The sequence below is a fragment of the Quercus lobata genome, chromosome 6, assembly GCF_001633185.2.
Source record: "Quercus lobata isolate SW786 chromosome 6, ValleyOak3.0 Primary Assembly, whole genome shotgun sequence".
NCBI lineage: Eukaryota > Viridiplantae > Streptophyta > Magnoliopsida > Fagales > Fagaceae > Quercus > Quercus lobata.
In genome coordinates, this window is record NC_044909.1 from 7,574,568 (window position 1) to 7,597,703 (window position 23,136).

General features: G+C 34.9%; 3 protein-coding genes across 3 annotated transcripts; 1 reads left to right on the forward strand and 2 right to left on the reverse strand.

Moving 5' to 3' along the window:
- Nucleotides 1-414: 414 nt before the first annotated feature.
- LOC115950938 (E3 ubiquitin-protein ligase MIEL1) lies at nucleotides 415-4,371 on the reverse strand. Its single transcript, XM_031068219.1, has 12 exons — nucleotides 4,139-4,371; nucleotides 3,939-4,026; nucleotides 3,721-3,777; nucleotides 3,570-3,602; nucleotides 3,378-3,455; nucleotides 3,138-3,181; nucleotides 2,988-3,028; nucleotides 1,811-1,893; nucleotides 1,642-1,733; nucleotides 1,473-1,542; nucleotides 1,279-1,320; nucleotides 415-866 (listed from the first exon to the last, which is right to left on the reverse strand). The coding sequence occupies exons 1-12, from the start codon at nucleotides 4,186-4,188 to the stop codon at nucleotides 741-743; spliced, it is 804 nt and encodes a 267-aa protein (XP_030924079.1). The 5' UTR covers nucleotides 4,189-4,371; the 3' UTR covers nucleotides 415-740.
- Nucleotides 4,372-14,131: 9,760 nt separating this feature from the next.
- Nucleotides 14,132-15,666, forward strand: LOC115993993. The gene is made up of 3 exons (XM_031117995.1): nucleotides 14,132-14,719; nucleotides 15,127-15,239; nucleotides 15,361-15,666. Exons 1-3 carry the CDS (start codon nucleotides 14,197-14,199, stop codon nucleotides 15,403-15,405), a joined length of 681 nt encoding a protein of 226 aa, XP_030973855.1. The 5' UTR covers nucleotides 14,132-14,196; the 3' UTR covers nucleotides 15,406-15,666.
- A 1,412-nt stretch (nucleotides 15,667-17,078) lies between these two features.
- On the reverse strand, nucleotides 17,079-22,370 carry LOC115950723 (lipase). The gene is made up of 11 exons (XM_031067959.1): nucleotides 21,949-22,370; nucleotides 21,777-21,846; nucleotides 20,980-21,065; nucleotides 20,411-20,476; nucleotides 20,223-20,270; nucleotides 20,024-20,091; nucleotides 19,307-19,379; nucleotides 19,070-19,231; nucleotides 18,001-18,195; nucleotides 17,819-17,907; nucleotides 17,079-17,560 (listed from the first exon to the last, which is right to left on the reverse strand). Exons 2-11 carry the CDS (start codon nucleotides 21,841-21,843, stop codon nucleotides 17,347-17,349), a joined length of 1,068 nt encoding a protein of 355 aa, XP_030923819.1. The 5' UTR covers nucleotides 21,844-21,846; nucleotides 21,949-22,370; the 3' UTR covers nucleotides 17,079-17,346.
- Nucleotides 22,371-23,136: the final 766 nt, after the last annotated feature.

Sequence of the window (23,136 nt, forward strand, 5' to 3'; positions counted from 1 at the left end):
GCTGAGTTTGGCAGTCCCATGAACAGTGCCATGGGACCCCAAAAAAAGGCCAAAGGCCAAACGCATCAGTGCTATCCAAACACACACAAAGCATACGTAAAGCAAATTACTATTTTAGCTGCTATCATTCAGGGTGGAAATGCTTCCTTTCAAGGCTATATCAATTGGACTGGTTGCTTTATAAACCTCCTTGGAAATGTTAAGTTGTACAGGCAAATGAAATTATAAGGGGTGAGATATCAACAGATTATCACAGTATCTCATGGTCAGCAACTACCACTTGCAAGGCATGTAACATGTTCTTAACACTTGTAAGGTTATATATCACATAGGCATCAATGGAGGTTATCACATCACATTTCATAACGAAAGCAGTCAATGAATGATCAGATATCATGCATTGTCAGTCATCCATAACTGGAAAACAGTGCTCCATTAAATTACTGTACATATATAATGTTTACAACAACCAAAGGGCTCATTTGGTTCTTCTAACTTGATAAATAGAAAGAAGAATAGCCTGAGAGTTTCCGAGGCTTGTACATGAATGATACAGTGACAGTCGTTTGGATCATAATGTAATGATACAAAATCAAAATAAATATCCCCTTCTAAGGATGACACTACGACAGTTCAATATGATTGAACAAGCAATTAAATACCCCCTTCTATTTAAAAAACCACAGGGTGCAAGCTTTCAATAAGCCTGCCTGGCTGGATATATTTCTGTAATAGTATGATCATTGAGGAAGAACTGGAGGGGAAATTGTACGGGTATTATATGACTCGCAATGGCTGCATTTCTGCCCAATTATGTGAAAGTAAACTTCAGTTGTATCATTGCAATCATTACACAGTATCCAGACCTGCAAAAAATACTCTTGCTTCTTAGTGTTTTCCAGCAAAGTTTGCTCAGAGGTAGTAAGAGTTCTATAAGGGTGATAGATAGGGATATACTGGTGTGCCTTCTCCTTGCTAAGTTTTCAAAGTTTTGGACATTGAAAAACAAGGGGTGGCCTTTTCAGTTATTACACCTTCCTTCCACCTTTCTTTTTCTATATTCTTTAGGAATGCTTAGTGTTTGTGCATGAAAATATATTTGCTAGATGAATGCAAACCACAAGCAATACATAACCCAAATACAATTATAATCTAGCCAGAGAAGGTGCTTAAGGTCTCTGCATGAGCATTTATAGAATTCATGAATTATTGAAATATGGGCAACAAGGAAATGTAGCACCAAATTATTAGATAAGAACAAGGATGATAAGTAAGCACCTTCTTGTGACGGTAATCCTCAGGCATGGCAGTTGCTTCTATCTGATAACATAATAATAACAGATTGGAGTGAAATTTCTGTTTACGCAAGATAATTGCTATACGGAAGCACAACCAACATGCCACTGAATCTTCATAAATATACACAGATCAAATACTGTATCTGCAAGAATAGCTAAATTGAATAAGTCTACCTCCTCATCTATTCTCTTCCAGATTCTAGACATGTCTATTACTGACTTTGAGCATATGGGACAGCAGAATCTGTGCGGCATGACAAAATCAAGTTAGAACTTAAAAAACATAAATGTTTGGCCCAGTCAACAAATAACACTAAAGCAATAAGAAGTAAAGGTTGCTTACTTGTCACGCTTTACCATCTCTCCATAACATTCACAATGCATTGTGTGCCCACATTTCATTACAATTGTGTCCTTAAGTGAGTCAAAAAGATACTACAAAAATACCATTATATGTTAGAACATCAAGCAATTCTATTTCAATACACAAATGAAGCACACAGGAAGCAAACCTCATAGCATATTGGACAATGGTGCCGCATGGAGTTCTCCACACACAAATGGTTATCACGCAGACTAACCGAATAGCAAGACCCTATTAGTGGAGTAAATATTCTAATTAGGAAATATATAATTCAAAAGAAAAGGGAAGAAAGAGGGGAAAATAACCATATTTATGCATGTATAACTCATGGAGCATACTCAAATTCTTTGGGAAAAGGGGCTCACATAGTCAACTCCAATCAGGAGGAAAAACTGCATGTCAATTTTGAACATGACAAAAGACGATATAGAAAAATACATAGTGCCGAAGATTTTATACGAGAGCACATCCAACATGCAAGCACTGAATTATGAAACCATAATATATGTGGCATCAGAAATATAGGAACTTTCAATAGCAAAAGGCCCTTATATGAGAGCATATAAAATATAAACAGGTAAAACTTTTAAACTTATGTTCAATATTAGAAAATATAAAACAGGACTTATGCTTCTGGGAAATATGCTCCAAAAGAACTGGTTACACATTCATTCTTTTGACATCTTAACTATTTTTTCCTGTCTTAAGGTTTTTAACATCTTACATATTCCCAACCCTTGAAGATGAAACATAAATTTAGACATTTGTAAAGAAGATCGATCATAAATTATAGTTCTTCCTCATGTATAATATTCTAGAAGATCCATCAGAACTTTGACAGCATATTATATTGTAAAGCATTCAAAGGCTTTTCCTATTGCAACTTTGCAAGGCAATCAGGATAACTACATTTCCTTCAAGCAAGACCAGATGGGTGATAAAATGCCTGATAAATTCTGCAAAGTCAAAGAATATCACCATGGACACCCAATTTATGGATCAATCAGCAACATCCCATTTCACCTAAATTTCTTATTTTAAACAAAAAAAGGAACCAGAACCCTCCAATCTTATTGTATTACTCTGGGTTGCACTTGCTGGGTTATCAACATTCACTGGAAATTAAAATATGATTAAAACTGATAAGCATCCACGTAAAAATGAATGGACAAGCAAAACAAAACACAAAAATGGTAACTTAAGTTTAACAGAAAGACAAACAAAAAGAAGAAGAAAAAGTGACGTACTGCTTCTGCTTTGTGCAACTAAAGTAACAAAACCAATCAAAATGACAAATTTCTAGTTACTGGGGAGGAAGTGCATACCACACTTTTTGCAATGAAAGAAGTTCTCGCGACCACCAACTCTGATAGAAAGAACAGAATTTAGATCAGTACATCTTTGATATCACCAATTCAATGATAAGTTAAAATATAAAAAAACAAAGAGACACTAATCATACTATGCTTACTAACCTGCATATCCCACAATCATCACAATGAAACTGCGCTTTCTCAGTCTGAGATTAGTTAAAACAACAGTTTGCATCAATAAAAAGAACAAGTAAACAAACAAGGATATTAAAACTCATTCTAGATTATCTGGACAAAAAAGTTTTTTTTGATAGGTAAAACAAAAACACCAAAAAAAGAAAATTTATTAAATATTTCTTGGATTTTCCATTTAAATAGTTGAATCTGAGATAGCGTAATTACATCATCATCATAGAATTTGCAGACTTCGCAAAAATATTCCCCCATATTTACACCACAGTTGGTACAAACTTTAGCAACCTGGAACAATAAGAGAATATGAACTAAACCAATTAATACATAACAGAAAATCAGAACAAGAAAGCTTTTAGCTTTACATCACCTTACACACACACACACACACAAAACACTTACCGGCTGCTCTGTGTCACAAACTGAACAAACAACCTTAAACAACAACAACAACAACAGCATCATTAGCAATTCACAACAGTGTAAATTAATCATAAAAATTGTTTCTTTTTAAAAGAAAAAGAAACAAACAGATAAAGCAGAATTGTCGTACTTGTTTAACATCGTATCTAACGAGTTCATGCCGATCAACTGGGTTCCCCAACATGTTCTAATAAACCAAACATGCATGAAAATTAAGAAAGACCCAGATCAATAGAGGTCACAAAAGGCAAATATATTAATCTAAAACAAGATAAAAAGTCCCAAAAAGCTGTGTCTTTGTGTAGGCGTATGCGTGTAGTAATAAACTAATAATGCATCAGCATATACCGTGGCCTCATTGTGACAATGGCGACAATCGTAGATCTCGTTGCAACAAGGAGCTCTAATCATGCACCTCCTTCTATAATGCTTGCACCTTAAGAGGAACAAAACAAAACAAAACAAAAACAGAAACCCAGTTAGGAAATAACATCAAAAACTGAACGCAGTGAGTTGAGATAAGGGAAATAGAGCTGGTTTGTGTGTACCCGTAGCCCATCTTCCCAAAACTAAGACGTTCATTTGCTGAGCCTTCCATGTGAAAAGTAGAGAAATTTACAGAGAGAATGGCTCAAAGACAATGAAGGAACCGTAGTTTCCTGATTTGGGAAGATGGGGTGGCTCTCTTTTTTGGGTTACTTTTGTCTCAATCTTTAATGAGAGAGGGCAGCCATCTTTGATTCTTTGTTATTAAAGAAAGGAATAGGAGTGAGAATCACCCTTTATTCTTTTTTATTTTTCTTTTATTTTTTTATTTTTTAAATATTATTATACTAAGTGAGAATTTAGTCAATTTACTATTTGATGATTAGAAGGTGGGATTAAGGTCAAACTATGATTAGAGGTTAGAAATTAAAAGTTGGTATATCGTCAATTTGCTATAATGATTAGAAGATTGGATTAAAGTTTTTATTTCTTTCATCTAAAACTTTTTAGATATTGGTTTCCTGATAGGTAAAAATTATTATAATCATGTTCAAATAAGTGGTTTCACTAGCTTATTTGGTAAAACTTCTAGTTATTAAATAGTAAGAGGCATGTACTTTTTTTTTCTTTAAATATAAATCTTACTCTAGCATAATATAAGTATATATACATGCATTTGTGTAAAATTCCTTCTTAAATACTTATATTTTTTAAGTTGATTAAATAATCTATACTACTAATAACAAGATTCTCTGTTTGGCTTTCATCATTTTGTGTACTAAAATATCCTCATACAAATTCTTAAACTCTCTAAAATACTTCTATTTTTTAATTAAATCATTTTAAATTTAAAAATACAAACTAGTTGAAAGAGTAATTTACTACTTTTTAAAAAAAAAAATTCGTAAGTTTTAGACTTTTTTCTTTATTGAAAATATTCTAAGAATTAGGGCACTATTTCTATATCATTTTTAAACATTATGACACTAAACATAAAATAAAAATAAAAAATAAAAAAGAGTCTTACCGCAGATGCATGTGTGATGAGACTAGTATTTAAATAAGTAGATTTCACTTAGGCAAGAAATTTTAACTTAATTCGACAAAAATTCATATCAACTAGTCCTATTGTAATTACCAAACAACTTCTATTAAAAAATTTAATATTATCCCAAAAAAAATTGAAACTTAATTTATGTTAAATATGGGGATAAAATCATAAAATCACTCAAGGATATGCATGTATCATCATAACCTGTGAATGATGCCCACTTGGAGTGGATAAGGAGGGGTCAGTGGTATGGCAGGAGGTGTAGTGACTTGGGGACTAAGCGACAGGCACCGTGACACCAGCGAATCAAATTTCAGAGCAGGAGACTTGAGCTGAGCTTTTAGCAACGAATTCAAGCCATCGTTGTGGGCATTTTAACGAACAACTAGTACTCATAACAACAACATTAGAGCAATTGCTTCAGCGGGTATAAAATATAAAAAATGTAAAAATTTACACAATATATTATAAAATAGACGCGTTTCAGAGCTTGCAAAGGTAAAAATAACAATAATAAATGATTAAAAATGATTATTTAAATAAAAATATGAGTATAATAGATAATCTGATATGAGTATTTTGTAAAAGTGGTATTGTAAAATAGAAAAAGTAAGTTCTTATACTAAAATAGATAATAAATTTTACACATACTGGTGCTAATACTCTTATGGGTCTATGGTTTGTGTCTTGTATTCATTTTCTAATTTTATTTTTTGTACTCATTTTCTATACTTAAATTTTGTACTTATTTTTTGTTTCTATCTTTTCCTTTTTGTTTGATATCATTTTCTGCTTTGTCTTTCTCTTCACTTTTTTTTTTATGACAATCACCAACAAATAAAAAGAGTGTTCTTTGATGCGACAAATCAGTGATAGTAAGACTCATAGATTTTTTTTTTTTTTCAAAAATACCACTGTATTTATTTTCAAGAAAATAAAATTGAATACAAATATAAAGCCAAACAAGTTTTTTAACGGTGAGTCTCACAACAAATTGAAACGTATACAAAATATGCTTTTTTTGATAGAACCAAACATATCCTATATTTCCTTTTTCCTTTTTCCTTTTTCCAACTTTTTTGGTTTGGGTGAAAGACTCCCCACTGAGCTTTTAAAAATTACCACTTTAGTCAAGGGATACGAGGAAGATAATAATGTTTAAAATTTTGGAATTTGCAATGAGATTATAAAAATAATATATACACATTCATAGTGAAACCACTCTCTATTAACTGACTGTGTTTTGCTTTTGATTATAATAAAACTTGGAAGACGATATAAAATCACGTTACCTAAAATCATTTTACACTGTCTCTGCAGTCTGCACCAACTTCCACATGGTTTTCAGTAGCATCTGTCCCATATGGTAAAAGGTAAAATTTACTCTACCCCGTCGTTTATTCAAAAACCTGTTCTTTATTACATACACAATTTTTTTTTTTTAAGTAACAACTCAACCAAACTATTTTACTCACAGCAGACACTCAAAAATCTCATAACTAATAATGTGATATGTTAAATTTGAGAATATAAATTTATGTCAAGCCCAATATCAATGAACTCATCACTTGAACACCTATGATGTGAAAAGGGTTATCAAAACACAGAGGGAGAGAGAATGTATCTAATATATTTGATAAATATAAAATCCATCTTATAATAAGATTCTCATACAATAATAGGAATATTTATATTAATGCTTGTATAATAGAAAAAAAGATCATATCTAAACCAACCAAGCCAAAATTTTACCTATATCAGACCATGTAAAGTTATATTAAAATATATTATTTTTATAATAATTACGTATGTAAGGACACGATTCGTAACGAACCGTAACAGTGTTGGGTTCGCATATAAAAAGGCCCAAACAATATCATTTGTAGAGCGTGGGTTTGAAAGGCTATGCCTTAGTCACCAGATGGTGGGTTTTTCGTGGTGTTCCTGCATGGTTTAAGTTTTCTTCACCCCTGAGATCTTTCTCCTGGAGGGGGGCTAGGAGGCTCTGGTTTTTGGCCATTTTTCCCAGCCCCTTCTCTAGGTTACTTATTTTTCCTTTTATATCCGCCTGCGTTCATTGTCCTTCGTCCACGTATAGGGTCAACCTTTCCAAGACTGATACTTGTCCCATCAGCCCATACCCAAAGTCGTTGGGGGTGGTTGTAAAAGCCAAAAAATACGGCTCTGTCAGGTTCAGAGTATTGAATGGCAGTAAGGGCAGCTTTCCCTGGATATTTTAGATTTTTCTTCCAAGTTTTAGTCCTATACCGTTTTTACCCCTCTTTCCGGTGGGATTTTGGGTCTGCCGAGGACTGAACTGTCCTCAGCTGTATCCCAAGGCTATCTTGTCGAGTTTGGGCCATAGCCCTCCTCGGCTTGGGCTTTTGGTCTCCTCACGGGTAAATGGGTCTGGCCCATAAATTATTTGGGCCCCACAATAGCCCCTCAAAACCCTGCTATCCGACCTCTTGGTTGAAAAGGGGGGTTTTGGTAACACTGAGCCTTTATTATGGCTCATTCAATTCGACCTTTCACTAATGCTGGCGGTTCTCCATCTGCCCAGGAAATGCACCGGTCTACGAGACAGTCTTTTGATTTTACTCCTAATACGTTCTTGCCGTTTGGTTATCCAAAACGCGCTTTTAATGACCTCTATTTACGAGACTACTTTAATTCGACGGTTTGTTTTGATGAGGTGGAGAAGTGGAACCGGCATATTTGTGTTTGCAGATTCCTTTGGAGATCTGAACCTATTAAATGCCTTCCGCTCCACCCTTCGTATAAGAAGGAAGGTAGGAGGTTATTGTTTTTGTAAAGAGTCCATTTTCATCCTTCTGAGATCTGAAATACTTGGCCTCCCCTAGAGTTTATTTTACCCACTAGTTTATACACTAAATCGTGATATGTTTTACCATAACAACGAGTAATGCAGGAGCCATACCCCCCCCCCCCGTAAACACCACGTTCCAATAAAGCTCGTAATGGCACGGTCAGGGCAGGGATGGCGAAGACTCAAAATCTATCTCACCTTCCTTTTAGCCAAAATTTGAAGCAGGGACTCGTCACGTCAAACTTTCGGCGTGATTGAGTCGATGACATCCATCATCGGTACCAACCGCTCTCTCATGAGCATACCTAACATGGCACCAGTGTGTTAGGAGTCAAGACTGAGGCAGGGGCCAAATGCCCCTGCTTCTTCCTCTCTTCGTTCACTAGCGCCTCCTTTTACCTCTCTTTCTTCTTCTTTCCACCACCAGATCCATCCTGGTGCTTTTCCTTCTCCCTCTTTTGCTCCTTTTTCTTTCTTTTCATCTCTTCTTTCTTCTTCTCCTCCTTCTTTTCATTCATCTCCTCCATCTTCTTCTGAAGAAGGTCCTTCTCTCGATATGGGCGCTATTGAAGCAGAGTTTGGAAGGACTTCGGAGCCGAGTTTAAAAAGAGACCTGACTATTTACTTAATGTATTGTTTTTTTTTTTTTAATTGTTTTGGCAATCTACCTTTCGTATAGGCTTGTTTAAGCCCCTCTTTGTACGTTGTAATACATCTTTATATTAATGAAAGTTGTTATCACTTTATTTTACATACTCTACCTCTATATTTTCGAAATGATAACGCAATGAATAGACATACAATCTTGTGAATTTTTTATTTATTTTTAAACTGTGGCCGACGTCTTGGACCAAAGTCCCAGTTAATAGAAAGACCTTGCTCTGTGCTTATAAAAACAATCCGGCTTAATAATATTGAATCAAACAAATGATACTTAGGGCTGAAGCTCCCATTAGGCAGGAGAAGAAAGGACATTAGGATGGGTCTACTGAGTCGGCCTGGCACCATACCGCCGACCTTAGAGTACAATACTTGGGGCCATAATCCCTCATTTAAGAGAAAAGACGCTATTATGTATTTATAAGTGCTGTTCAGCATAGTAATATAGCATTTGAATCAATGACACTTAGGGCCAAAATGCTTGCTAAGAAAAAGATATCAACATAACCTTAATAGAGTTGTTTGGCACAACAATGCCGACCTGTGAAAAACGATACTTACCCCAAAGCTAGCCGAGATGATAGCTCAATGCTCGATGCGGTGTGGGAAGTAACCATCCGAGGACATATCACCAGCAAAAAGAACAGCCCCCCTAGGCTACTGAATAGTGACGCGTTTCAACATCTTCTTAACAGTCCTATTGGCATTCACCTTTTATAGTTTTTGAGCCGAGGATTGAGTAATTTAGAATTGTTATTAAGTAGCCAACCTTACAAAACTCAATCTTTTTCTCATCCGAGTAGTTGGTTTCCCCATAGGCTTGAGTCCGAAGACCAGGCAATGCCTTGGTTCTGTCCAAAACCCAGTTTTCTCATCCAAGTAGTTGGTTTCCCCATAGGCTTGAGTCCGAGGACCATGCAATGCCTTGGTTCTGTCCAAAACCCAGTTTTCCTCATCTAAGTAGTTGGTTTCCCCATAGGCTTGAGTCCGAGGACTATGCAATGCCTTGGTTCTATCCAAAACCTAGTTTTCTCGTCCAAGTAGTTGGTTTCCCCATAGGCTTGAGTCCGAGGACTATGCAATGCCTTGGTTCTGTCCAAAACCCAGTTTTCCTTATCCAAGTAGTTGGTTTCCCCATAGGCTTGAGTCCGAGGACCATGCAATGCCTTGGTTTTGTCCAAAACCTAGTTTTCCTCATCCAAGTAGTTGGTTTCCTCATAGGCTTGAGTCCGAGGACCATGCAATGCCTTGGTTCTGTCCAAAACCTAGTTTTCCTCATCCAAGTAGTTGGTTTCCCCATAGGCTTGAGTCCGAGGACCATGCAATGCCTTGATTCTGTCAAAAACCTAGTTTTCCTCATCCAAGTAGTTGGTTTCCCAATAGGCTTGAGTCCGAGGACCATGCAATGCCTTGGTTCTGTCCAAAACCTAGTTTTCCTCATCCAAGTAGTTGGTTTCCCCATAGGCTTGAGTCCAAGGACCATGCAATGCCTTGGTTCTATCCAAAACCTAATTTTTGGCGTGGGACCTTGGCTTTAGGGGAGTTATTTCCTCAGCCAAGCCCCTAGAGTTATCTAAGCGATTGACGCTAACAAACGTAGCCCCTAGTCAAGAATCATAGCCCCTAGCGGAACTTTACACTAGAACTCTATAACCAACGGTTAGAAACGGCAACGAAACTCTCTCAACCTACCGTCTATGCCAACACACAAGCCTTCCCCACAGACGGCGCCAATTGTAAGGACACAATTCGTAACGAACCGTAACAGTGTTGGGTTCGCACATAAAAAGGCCCAAACAATATCATTTGTAGAGCGTGGGTTTGAAAGGCTAGGCCTTAGTCACCAGATGGTGGGTTTTTCGTGGTGTTCCTGCATGGTTTAAGTTTTCTTCACCCCTGGGATCTTTCTCCTGGAGGGGGGCTGAGAGGCTCTGGTTTTTGGCCATTTTTCCCAGCCCCTTCTCTAGGTTACTTATTTTTCCTTTTATATCCGTCTGCGTTCATTGTCCTTCGTCCACGTATAGGGTCAACCTTTCCAAGACTGATACTTGTCCCATTAGCCCATACCCAAAGTCGTTGGGGGTGGTTGTAAAAACCAAAGAATACGGCTCTGTCAGGTTCAGAGTATTGAATGGCAGTAAGAGCAGCTTTTCCTGGATATTTTAGATTTTTCTTCTAAGTTTTAGTCCTATACCGTTTTTACCCCTCTTTCCGGTGGGATTTTGGGTCTGCCGAGGACTGAACTATCCTCGGCTGTATCCCAAGGCTATCTTGTCGAGCTTGGGCCATAGCCCTCTTCGGCTTGGGCTTTTGGTCTCCTCACGGGTAAATGGGTCTGGCCCATAAATTATTTGGACCCCACAACGTATATTTACATTATCACTATCACTATTCATTTTGCATTTAGTTTTTATTTTTATTTTTTTATTTACGTATTTCAATAATTAATGAAAAGATTGGGTAGTGGTAATTATACGTGAATAAAGAGAAATAATTTTAAGAAATCAATAAAATTTGATATTTTAATGAAATGAATAAAGAGAAATAATTTTAAGAAATCAATAAAATTTGATATTTTAATGAAATGTAGTGTAAAATATATAATATGATATAAAGTGTTTTGATAAGTAAATATGTAAAATAAGATGAAAAAAAAAGTATGTTCTTATGCTAAAATTAAAAAAATAAATAAATAAATAAAATCAACTAGAGGTTCATATGCTTTTAGGAAGAAAAAAAAATAAGAATAAGGTTTTATATGTAATGAGATAAATAGGGGATGTTGTTATGGGACCAAATGATGGCATATACACATTGGCCCATGCCCTTTTTGGTACCATTTTTTTTCTTGTCGATAACAGAAATCAAAACAATTTATCAATTTACTAATTTATAAATCTAATATCTCCTATCTTTTTTTGCCGAATTAATATCTCCTATCTTTATTAACCTTTTCTCTTTGACATGACATCTCCAGATCTGGAGCTTTCTTAAATAACTATTCTTTATGACTTTTAGATAGACTATCCAAATCTTTAATTCGAACAACTCACATAGGTCTGTGCATTGAATGTTAAGATGGACCCTGAGATGTTTACAAGTCACAACCTCCAATCGGATTCTAAAAACTAATAATAAGAAGGAAAAAAAAAGTTGCAACCTTCTTGGGGCATTGCTACTTTTACTATTTTCTTTATTAAAAAAAAAAAAAAAACATCTAATACAATTTTATAGAACTTATAACTGGTCAATTTGGATAGAGAGGAAGAGAAGGGGATCTATAAACTGGCCATACAAGAATTTCGCATACAATGAACCCAATCTAATTTCCTATTTTGTTACTGATATAAAAATTTATTCCGCAAAAGTATTATCCTCTAAATGCAAAGCGATAGATTTACATATTTATTTTCCCTTGAGTTCTATATTTATAACATGCTGGCACAATAAATTATACTATTAGGTAAAATAGAGGGGGAAGGGGGCAGGGGAAGGAGGGGTTAATACTTTTTTTTTTTGAGGAAGCAGGAGGGGTTAATACTTAATATGGCATTTGCGCTATTGTAAGAGAAACATTAGACTAATTTATTTTTTGATGGATACATTAAGATTTGAAATTATAGTCTCTGTTTCATAATAATTGTTCTTTATTATCATGTTAAGACACTATTTGATTTTGGTACATACAAGATTTGAACCCTAAACTTTTATTCAATGACAAAAAACATTATAATTTGAATTAACTGGAATTCACCGATTAAGGTAATTTTAAGGAAGGTGGAGAAAGTTAAAACTTAATTTTATAATTTATTCCCCATTAAAAAAAGTATAATTTATGTCATTAACTTATGAATTTGCCCTCAGCAATATTTCTTGTATTTAGTATTTACTAAGTAAGTTGGTTACAAATTAATTAGGCACTCTGGCTAATTCAAATGTACTATAAAATAGATTCATGCATAATGCATCTCCCATAATTGATTTCCATGAAAATAAATAATCTATCCATCTGTGACAAATGGTTGGTCATTATATAATGAGTTGACGGCTTCAAATGTACTATAAGATAGATTCATGCATAATGCATTTCCCATCATTGATTTCCACGAAAATGAATCCATCAATCTATGACAAATAGTTGGTCATAATATAATGAGTTGGATCTGGTTCGTGTTGAATCCATGTATACAATTAGTGTATGTTTGGATTCGGCTGAAAGTGTCTGCGTCTGCGTTTTTCCAAAAAAAAAAATTTCACGCGTTTTAGGGACAAATTTTACTGTTACGACTATTGTTCATGCACTGTTCATAAACAGTAGCCGCAAAGTTTGACTTGTCAAATAATTTTCAGCCAATCAGTGCACACCGTGCACTGTTCACGGACCCACAAATTTCATTTTTCAGCAACTTTTTCATTAAAAATGGGTCCCACGGTACTATTTACACATTTAAAAATTATTTTACTACAGTGTTTTTCAGTTTTCAGTTTCAATTTTCAGTTTTCAACTATATCCAAACGGACCCTTAATCAACTGGTCAATGAATTTTTTTTGTTTGAGAAAGTTTTTTGGTCAATGAATTTAACATTTGGTTTTAGATGTGTTTCATTCCAGAAAAACTCCCAATTTTCAAACAATTATAGTCAACAAGAAGAGCCCAAATGAGCATTTGCCTCTTTCACCCAAAAGATGTAGTAAAATACCCCTATTCTGAAACTATTTAGCAAAATGCTCCTGTTTTGAAACTTAATTTTTAGAAAATCGAGTTTTAATGAAAAACTTAATTTGATGAAAATCAAGTAATGTGAGAAATTTTACATGGAACTCAAGTTCCATGTAATTTTTTTATTTTAAAGTTTGATTTCACATAATTCGATTTTTAGAAATTTGATTTTTAGAAAATCGAATTTAAAATAGAAACATTTTGCTGGAAAGTTTTGGCATAAGAGGCAAATATCCATTTTGACCTAATAAGAAGCAAACCAAAAAGAGAAAAAATTTCCTCTAAACTGGGTTATAGCTCATAAAATCATCCAAATGTATTAAATCATAATATCATATCATACATTAAGTCATTTAAATAAATTATGTGACTAAAGCTATACGTAACTTGACCCATAATGGATCACATGAGCTTTCCTTTAAACTTGTTTGGAGGAAAATTATGTTTATTCAACCAAAAGCCTCTTAAAAAAAAACAAAAAACAAAACAAAGGTCATAAATTCACATTGCCAGCACAATTCCTTCCTAAAAGGGACGTTTAATTTTGCCTAAAAATACACTTATATTAGCTCTATTGAAATTGAGCTTCGTAAAAACCCATCCATACCTTCAAATTAACCCCTGTAGCTGCGTTTTTGTAAAACGCGGCTTAGAAACACGTTTTTTTTAGTGGTTCGTTACCAAGGTATTGACACCACATTACACCCATGCAATGCTCTATTCCAACACAAAGGTATAACAAAAACAGAAACAAAGTTTTCATTTCCATCTCTATCTCTCCCAACAACAAAGGGAGAGAATATATACGTACTTTCTCTCTCTGTCTCTCCTCACAACTTGTTCAACATTTTACACAAAATGGGTTGTGGGGAATCAAAACACGATGTTGTCACCGATAACACCATCCTCCGCAAGAAATCTAATGCCAATTCCAATTCCAAGAACAGCAAAGACATAGAAATTGTCACAGAAACAAACACCAAAGATAGCACCACGAACTCATCGGTGCAAAAACCGGAGAAGGTGACTAAAGAAGACAATAACAAGGAAATTAGTGGTGCAATTGAAGCTGGTGATGCTAAGGTCATAGGTGAAAACAAGGCTGTGAAGGAAGGAGATGACAAAGAAATAGATAAAGGGAAAGAAGGTGGTGATGAAAAGCAAGAGGGAGAGAGATTTATATCCCATGACTCACCAAACCATTACTTTTCATCAAGGAAAGATGAGGAAGCAGTGGAAGGGATTATTTCTGATGCCAAGTCTGAGTATGACTCTCCACATGCAGCAGAGAAGGAAGATTTGTTGAATGAGAATGTGAAAGCTGATAATGCAGTGCAGGAGAAAGTTGTGGCTAATGAAACAAATGCAGAAAAGAAAAATGGTTTGTAACCTATGCATTGCTCCAAAAAAGCAACATTTTTATTTGGGTAATAACTTTTTTTTTTTTTTTTTAATAATTTGATAGTCGGGGAAGGGGGATTTAAACTCTTGACTTTTCTATTGAAAATACCAAAAGATGTCAATTGAGCCTAGGTGGCTATTAAGGTTAAAACATAGATATATACAATTGTTTATAGTTAGTTTCTCTAATTAATTTTGAGTGTATGACTGCCTTGAATATAATTATCATTGGAAAAGATAACATTATTTATGTTACATTAGTTAATGTAGACATGTATTTTAATTTAATTGTAACTAAGTTTTGTTCTTTTATTAATATGGCTGACTATATGAATGTATTTTTCTTGATTCCTTTTATTTCATTGAAATAATTTGCTACATGTATAGGAGAGGCCTTAAACGTGAAGGAAGAGAATGTGGTCAAGAAAGCAGAACCGGAGGCAACTGTTGAAGCAAAAGTTTCAAGTCCTGCTACAGAAGAGAAGGATAAAAAAGCTGAGGTATTTGAATTTGAGGGTTCAAAATGATTTTACACTTGATGAAATATAACAAGATTTTATTTTTATTTTTGTTGGGAAGAAGGAAACTTAGAAGAACTTACAAAAGCTTTTGTTTTTGCAGGAAATTAAGGCTGATATACCAACCAAGGATAAGGACACAAAGTGAAAGAAGAATTAGGATAACATGAAGCTTGTCATGCGTTTTGTTATCAAGTTTATGGTTTCAGGATTCATGTACTTTAATCTAGGTCGGTACATGCTTGTTACAGAAAACAGCTGATCATATACATTTAGTGTTTTATGGTAAACTTTGTTCTTTTTGTGATCCCATGTGTTCTTCCCCCGGCACTGTCACGAATGTAGACATTTCAAAAGTCTCCAACCAAACACAACATGGTTTTTAGCAAGAAGTGGAATATTAAAGCATAAAAATGAAGATAGAAGTGAGATCTTTTGTCTTTATTGAAGACAAATTTTCTTTCATGTAACAGTACTCAACTTTTAATTAATTTGTTTATTATTCATAATCATCTCAGAAATTTTGAGACTAAGGTTTGGTCGTTACTTTTATTGTTGTAATAGCAATCCAATCTCGAAACCAAATCTTGTCAATGTGTAGCAACATTATACATAGATTTAAAGTAAGTTCGAATTGGCTCAATTGATAAGGCCAAAGTCTATAATCGTCGAACAAATAACTTGAGTTCAAATCTCACCTACACAATTTTTTTTTTTTTTTTGGATATTGGACTTGATGATAAAATTAATAATCATCATAAAGCAAATGCCAAAAGTGTACACACACATGATTACAAAGGCTTAGCCACAACTTTACATCCCAACGTTATGGTAATGCAAACAAACGATATTAAAAATTTGATATGATTGATCTTTTGAACAACCAATATTATTATAATGGTTTATTCTGCTTATGTTTATTTCTACTCAAGCTTTTAATTTTTACAATAAAAAAGATTTTAGGGCCAAATGTACTTTGTGTCAGAAAATCTGTATTTAAAACCCTATCTCCAGTGTAATTGAGTTGTAATGTTAGTGTCTACGTTTGGGTTTGAATATCCACATGGAAGACACAAAAATCAGCTTAAGAGGAAGTGTTTTAGTTGCCTCGACACATGCTTGATTGTAGCTTGATCAGTCGAGCTTCATTAAAAAACCTCAACTTCAAGCTCGACACCACTAGATCAATCGAAACTCAATATTTGTTTTCTAAAGTTGCAACCAATGATGACTAGAGGCCTAGAAATCTATGCATTAGGTTCCAGAGCATATATAAACGTGTGTTAGATCATTATAAACATAGAGAGAACACTGTGTAAAGAGGAGATCTTGTTGTGACAACTACGCGCCAAGCGTTTGTACAAAGCATCGTCTCCAAGAAGATCAAAGAGTGTTCATAGTGAAGTTCCTACACACAAACTAATACAATCAAGTTGTTGCGGTGAGTTAGACAAAAATTGAATATTCATGCACCGTTGTAGAGATCCACAAGACAGGAGTCCAACCTTTCGTGTGGTCCCGCGAGTTAGTTTTGCTGTAGGGAGCAATACAAGGATTGGGATATTGTTTATTGTAAACTTCCAATTTGTCTTTAATGGATTCTTTAGTTTGATGGTAAGCAACAAACCACCCGTAGGGTTTTTCAGTTTTAAGTTAATGCGGGCATTGTGATACCAACTCTCCAGTCAGTTCTATGATCTTATCTATCCTATCTTCATTACGGATCTACCTCATCCTCTTGATAAGAGCAAAAAAGTGAGTCTATTAAGGGTCACACCATTCTTTCCATTAGATGCTCTATAAAAAGGAGGGAAGGGAATGTGTAAACAATGAAATCAATAGTGATCATATTAACAAGGATGAAGATGTACACAATTCGTATATACACAAATTTCTTTCCAGCCCCAGCCCTTTGCAACAATATAATCAACTGCCAAAGCTTTCTGGAAGGGCACTAAACCAAAAAAAAAAAAAGAAAAAGAAAAAAAAAAGGTGAAAATACTCTGTATGGGGTACTAGATTAAATGTTAATTCATATAACAGACCTCTCTAGCTATCTTGCAAGAGATTTCATACTCCCAGCCATATCTTAAACATTTTTGCCCCCAGTATCTGACTCTGTATTTAATTTAATAACTGGTGTTGCAGGATTTCTGGATAAGATGAAGTTTCCTCCGAGATCAGTTGTACCATAATCCACAACAGGGGGATCCATCACAATTCTGCATGTCCCTGGTTCTCCGGACATTAATGCAACACCATAATAAACTAAATGGTCTGAAATACTGGTCCCGGTCACTGACCTGCACAACATAGCCAAAGAATTTGTAAAATTCCTCTCTTCTCAATGAGATAAGCTCACTGTATCAATTCATTATGTTTTCCAATGTGATGGAAGGGAGGGGGAAAAGGATATAAACATTGAATGACAGATGAATATTCTAATTTCATGAATTCATTAATTAAAATAAATTTCCAATATCAAAATGCTGAATGAATTAGTTAGGTTTAAATGAGGGGTAGTCTCTTCAATTATCTAAAGCGCATCATAAGAGACACACCTGCTACAAGATGGGTCTTCTCCAGAACCATCACAGACCTTCTCAATATTATAAACAAGACTTCCCAATCCAATGTTGTAAAGCCACACCTTAAAAAAAATGTTGGAAGCAAATAAGGCACAATAAAAAGATAATAAAGCATTACTACATAATTCATCACTTCATTTGGGAAAAGGATATACCTCTCTTGGGAAGTGGTGGTATGTCTTTTGTGGGAAATAAGGATAGTATGGAGGCAAATGAGGCACAATATCATGCTCATTTGTGACTCGAATTGTGTTTGGGACAAGCTTGCTATAGTAAGATGCAAACACTGCATTACCAATACGGGGTTGTCCAAATGTCATAACTTGAACATTCCGTGCTTCATGATTAACCTGGAGATAAACAGATAGTCCTTCATTGAAACACCAATTGTTTCAAAAAATGTACTTCCATATCAAACTTTCCATAAGACCTAACATCTAATGAAACAGTAGAGAAAAGGACGAAAAAGAAACAGCTCAGCAAGCAGTCGCAAGAAATCAAGTAACAAACTCAGAACTTTATTTCAAAACAAGTTTCTCAAAACTTGAACTTCAAATATGGTTTCAACAACGGCTATGGGACACACACACACACATATTAATAAGTAGCTATTGGACAAATATATTTTCAAGGAGTGAAAATGATTAATGAATAAAGTTATTTTCATTTGAACTCCACTTCTAATAGATTATATGAAATACAAGTCAACAATTACCGAATTAGAAAATGGATTACCACAAGTTCCATATACAGTTAACCATCCCAAAAGATCTTTGGTTTGACTATCCAATGCAAAATATAACAACTAAGCAGCAAAAATAAAATCATATTACACCAAAAAAAAAAAAAATCACATTAAACTTAATGCTAGCAATGGAATTTGGGATCAGATAACATAACATGCATAAATAAGTGGAAAACATTGTCATGTGTCGAAGAGTCAGGCCACCATTTTCCATGTCCACCCACTGCTGTTAAGGAACACATGGCAGCCAGAACATACAACCCAGCTCATACAAGTGATCCTGAAGAACAGTACATATTCAAGTATTCAACCCTATTCAGCATTTGTAAAGAACCTCAGAGCAATGTAGACATTGGAAACAACAACAATAGTAATGGACTTTACTAAGATTATTAAATTTAAAAAATAAAAAATAAAAACCCACCCCCCAAATCATACCCAAAAATATCCCAGTTGAATTATGTCTTATTTATGATTACCTTTAGGTCAATCCCACAAAATGCGGCCATTGCCCCTCCCATTGAATGCCCTGTCACCATGATGGGAATGTCTCCATAGCACTCCTTTGCCCTTTTAATAGCATTTAAAATTGCAGGGCGTAGAGTTGTGTTGTGGTAAGCATAATAAAATCCACGGTGCACCTAGAAAGAATGAAAAAGATCATGAGAATTGATACTGTTTAAACCCATTAAAAGAAACATTTCTGCAATACATACCATTGCATCGGACATGCCAGGGTAATTCAAGTCAAGCTGTTTCCAATATAAGTCTTCGATCCAATTCATTATGCTGTACACATGCAATTCAACCATTCTGATAAGTAATAAGAATTTATTGATGAAGAAACAAGAACTCTATGTTCACAACGATGAACAGTATGTAAAACAATTACAATCAAATCAACATGAGGAACTAAAAAGAGAGCTGGGAAATCAAAAATAGAAGTACAATGTGTAAAACCCCAAACCCGAGACCAATCAAAAAGGGTCCTGATTAGTAAGGACTTCAAATGATCTAAAAGTCTCTTAACATCCTCACAAGTGCAGTTGTTTTGTTCTTTCCACACTAACCACATCAGACACAATGGCACCAAATGCCAAACATCCAAGGAATGTTTCCCTAACCAGTTTCACCAACCAAACAGGAGAGAGACGACCCTCTCCAGCATCACCCACTGATCCCAAACATCTGAAACACTACACTCCATAGTGCGTGCGCAAACTCACAATGAAGTAAAAGATGTCCACTGATTCCCCACAACACCGACACATATAACACACCAATTGACTAGGGGAAAACCCCTCTTAACAAGATTATCAATTGTGAGAACCCGACCCCAATAGCACAACACATGGACAAGCCCCTTTTCCCGCCAGGGCCGAAAAACATCATTGAACAGAGTTTATGAATAAATAAGCCAGAAGAATATCTACCTGTGTTCCTGAGTTCCTCTAAATGCAATCACAATAGCATTAAGATCTTTTGCCACTCCAACAAAACTCTGCAGTAGATCGTCATAGTATAATCAAGTAAATATCAAAGGCAAAAAGAAAACTTTTGAGTAAATAAATGACAGTATAAGACCAGGAAAAACATTATATAAATTAAACGCAGTGTGCTATAAGAATGCACCTGTAAGCAGTGCTGAATGTCAACAACCAACTCTATAATTTCAAATTCCTGTTTCAATCAAAAACAGCATTAGCCCAACTTTTTTAATTAGGAAAAGTAAAAGAGACCAACTTCTAGCAAGCATGTAAGTCAAAGCTTAGTTTTGCAAATAGTTGAACTAGTGAAGTTGATAAAATTAATCTCAGTACCTTTATCAAACCATTACATCTTGAGCACGTCCAAGTAAATAATTGTGTCATATCTGTCACGTACACCTGCAAGAGCAAAAGCATCAATCACCAATTTGATGTCATGTAATCTCTTGGCAGTATTATCTGATATTAAAAACTTTGAATTGCAATTTGGAGCACCATGAGATTGACTTGCTGCAACTAGATTTACACCGTTTTGACTCATGCCAAGAAAGAGTGTGATAACCAAAGACTAATCTTTATGTATGAATACCTTAACTAAATGGTTTGGTTTCTCCATTTGGACCAAGGTCAACAACATATTTGTGAGAGTTTAGATTACAGGGGGTACGTTGACTCGTCTATTATACCATTAAAAAATAGAAGGGTAGAGTAAGTCAACTGGCTAATTTAGAGCTAAGCTCAAAACTTCTACACAACTCCAGGAACTTCCAATGCCACCTCTTATTAGACATGGAAATATTGATCAACTCGAAAGACTTGAAACACTCCATGTTAAAGCTACAAGTGAATTGTACGGTTTATAACGTCCCACTAATGATTTTAAAAAGAACTCTAGAACTTACCGCAGAAGCATACTCCACTAATATTGTGGCAAGGGTATGATTGTAATCGGATTCATGACCCATCTTGTGCTTGAACAACTTAAGTTCTACAAGTAAAAAAGCCAAACCTCATTAGAATGTGTCACAGAATACAGCAACATACATTATAAAGTAGAATGATTAAATATGCAAAAATATACCCCCCCCCCCCCAAAAACACCCAACAGAATTCTTCCTACAACCCACAATTAAATGAATAATAAAGCCTCTAACACAGTTAACTAATCCTGATTATCCTGATTTCAAATGCAAATAATATATCTCTACTAGCGAAGGCTTCGCGGCTCACTAATTCATTTTCCTTTGATTTAAAGGGCGAGCATTGGGCGGGGACAATCGGGTCAATCAAAATCTCTCTAATTAAACAAAACACTTGAAATCATCCCTCAAAGTTTGCCCGATAAAAGAAAATTACTTATGCTAAAATAACGGTTAAATTACTAAATCCACCCATTTCCTAACCGCATAAATTTTTGGCACAAGAGATAATTTATCATGGTATCACAGCAATGGTACATTAATAGTTTATTATAATGGAATCGACACGGGCGAACACGAGTTCAAACCCTGTTTGCACTAGTTCCAGCAACTATAATATCAAACCCTATATCTAATAATCAAAATAAAGTCCGAACGCATAAATGAATTTCCTCACAGAACCAGCTATAATCAAAAAGAGAAACAAACAAAAAGCTTATATAACTGATAATAAAAATTTATAAATTCCATTATCAAAAAAAATAAAATTAAATTGTTACCTCTCGCACTAGAAGAGGCAAGAACACATGCAATGATCGCCCAAATTAACCACCTACTTTTCCCCATATTCTGTAAAAAAATTAAAAATTAGAAACAAAAATAAAATAAATAAAAATTAGCAAAAGAATTTGGGTTTATATATTTTTCTGATTGACGTTGATTAGGGCATGCCTGAGTTGACTTTTTTTTTTGAATATGAATCAAAAGGGAACTGGGTGGACCCGACTGCAAGGTGAATTCGGAGCTCCGGAGGGAAACCGGGTTGGTGATCCGTACAACCAATGTGAGAGATTTTTATAGCTCGGTCCCTCCGGTAGTTTTGGCAAAATCGGCGTGTGCTGAGCGACTTTCTGTTGGAGAGAGAGAGAGAGAGTTGTGGAAGAAAAGAAAAGAAGCATGAAATTCGAAGACGGAGTCGTTTTGTACTTTTTTTTTTCTTTCTGTTGATTGCCGAAATTGCCCCCGGTGGATATTGTTTGGTTATAGACCGTTGATTTTGTTGTTGTTTTGTTGGTTATGACCGTTGATGCTTTCTGATGCGTCGCCGTGTGGCAATGAGAGAGATCAGAGAGTGTGAATGTATTCACTATTTTGGGTTCGGTAGCTTTTGTTTTGTCTCGTACGGGGTGTTGTGCTACTTGTTGATACTACTACGAAGAAGGTACACGTTGTAAATGTTGGTGGCTGTTAATATAATAGTCGTGGCGTGTTCAGAAGTTTAGATAGAAGAATGGAAGAAGAACAGTTGCGTTTGTGTTATTCCATGAGCAATGCTTGTAACATAAACAATCACTTAGGGTCCGTTTGGTTGGAAGAGTGGAAAAGTGAAAGGATGGAAAATTGTGGAAGGATGGAAAAGTGGGAGGATGAAAAATATTTAGTTTTCCCTCTTGTGTGTTTGGTTGGAGGGGTGGAAAAATAGGAGAGTGGAAAACTCTTTTGTTTGGTTGGATAGAAAAAAAGAAGGATGAAAAATATAATTTATATAAATTGACTATTATACCCTTATTACATAATAGGTAAGAAATAAATTAATTTGTACTTATTAAATAATATAAAATTTACCACATTATATATATATATATATATATATATATGTTATTATTTTTATTATTATAATGTAAAACTTACTTTTTCTATTTTACATCATAATTTTTACAAAACACTCACATCAATTTGTTTATTATACACACTTCCTTTATTAAAATAATATTTCTTTTCTCTTTTTTTATTTCCCACCGACCGCCACCTAACCCCTCATCCTTTTTTCTGATTCATAACACTCTCTTATCTCTATCAATTCTCGGCGTCTCTTTCTTCTCCTTCTTTCTTTATTTTTTTTTTGTTTTTGAGAATCTT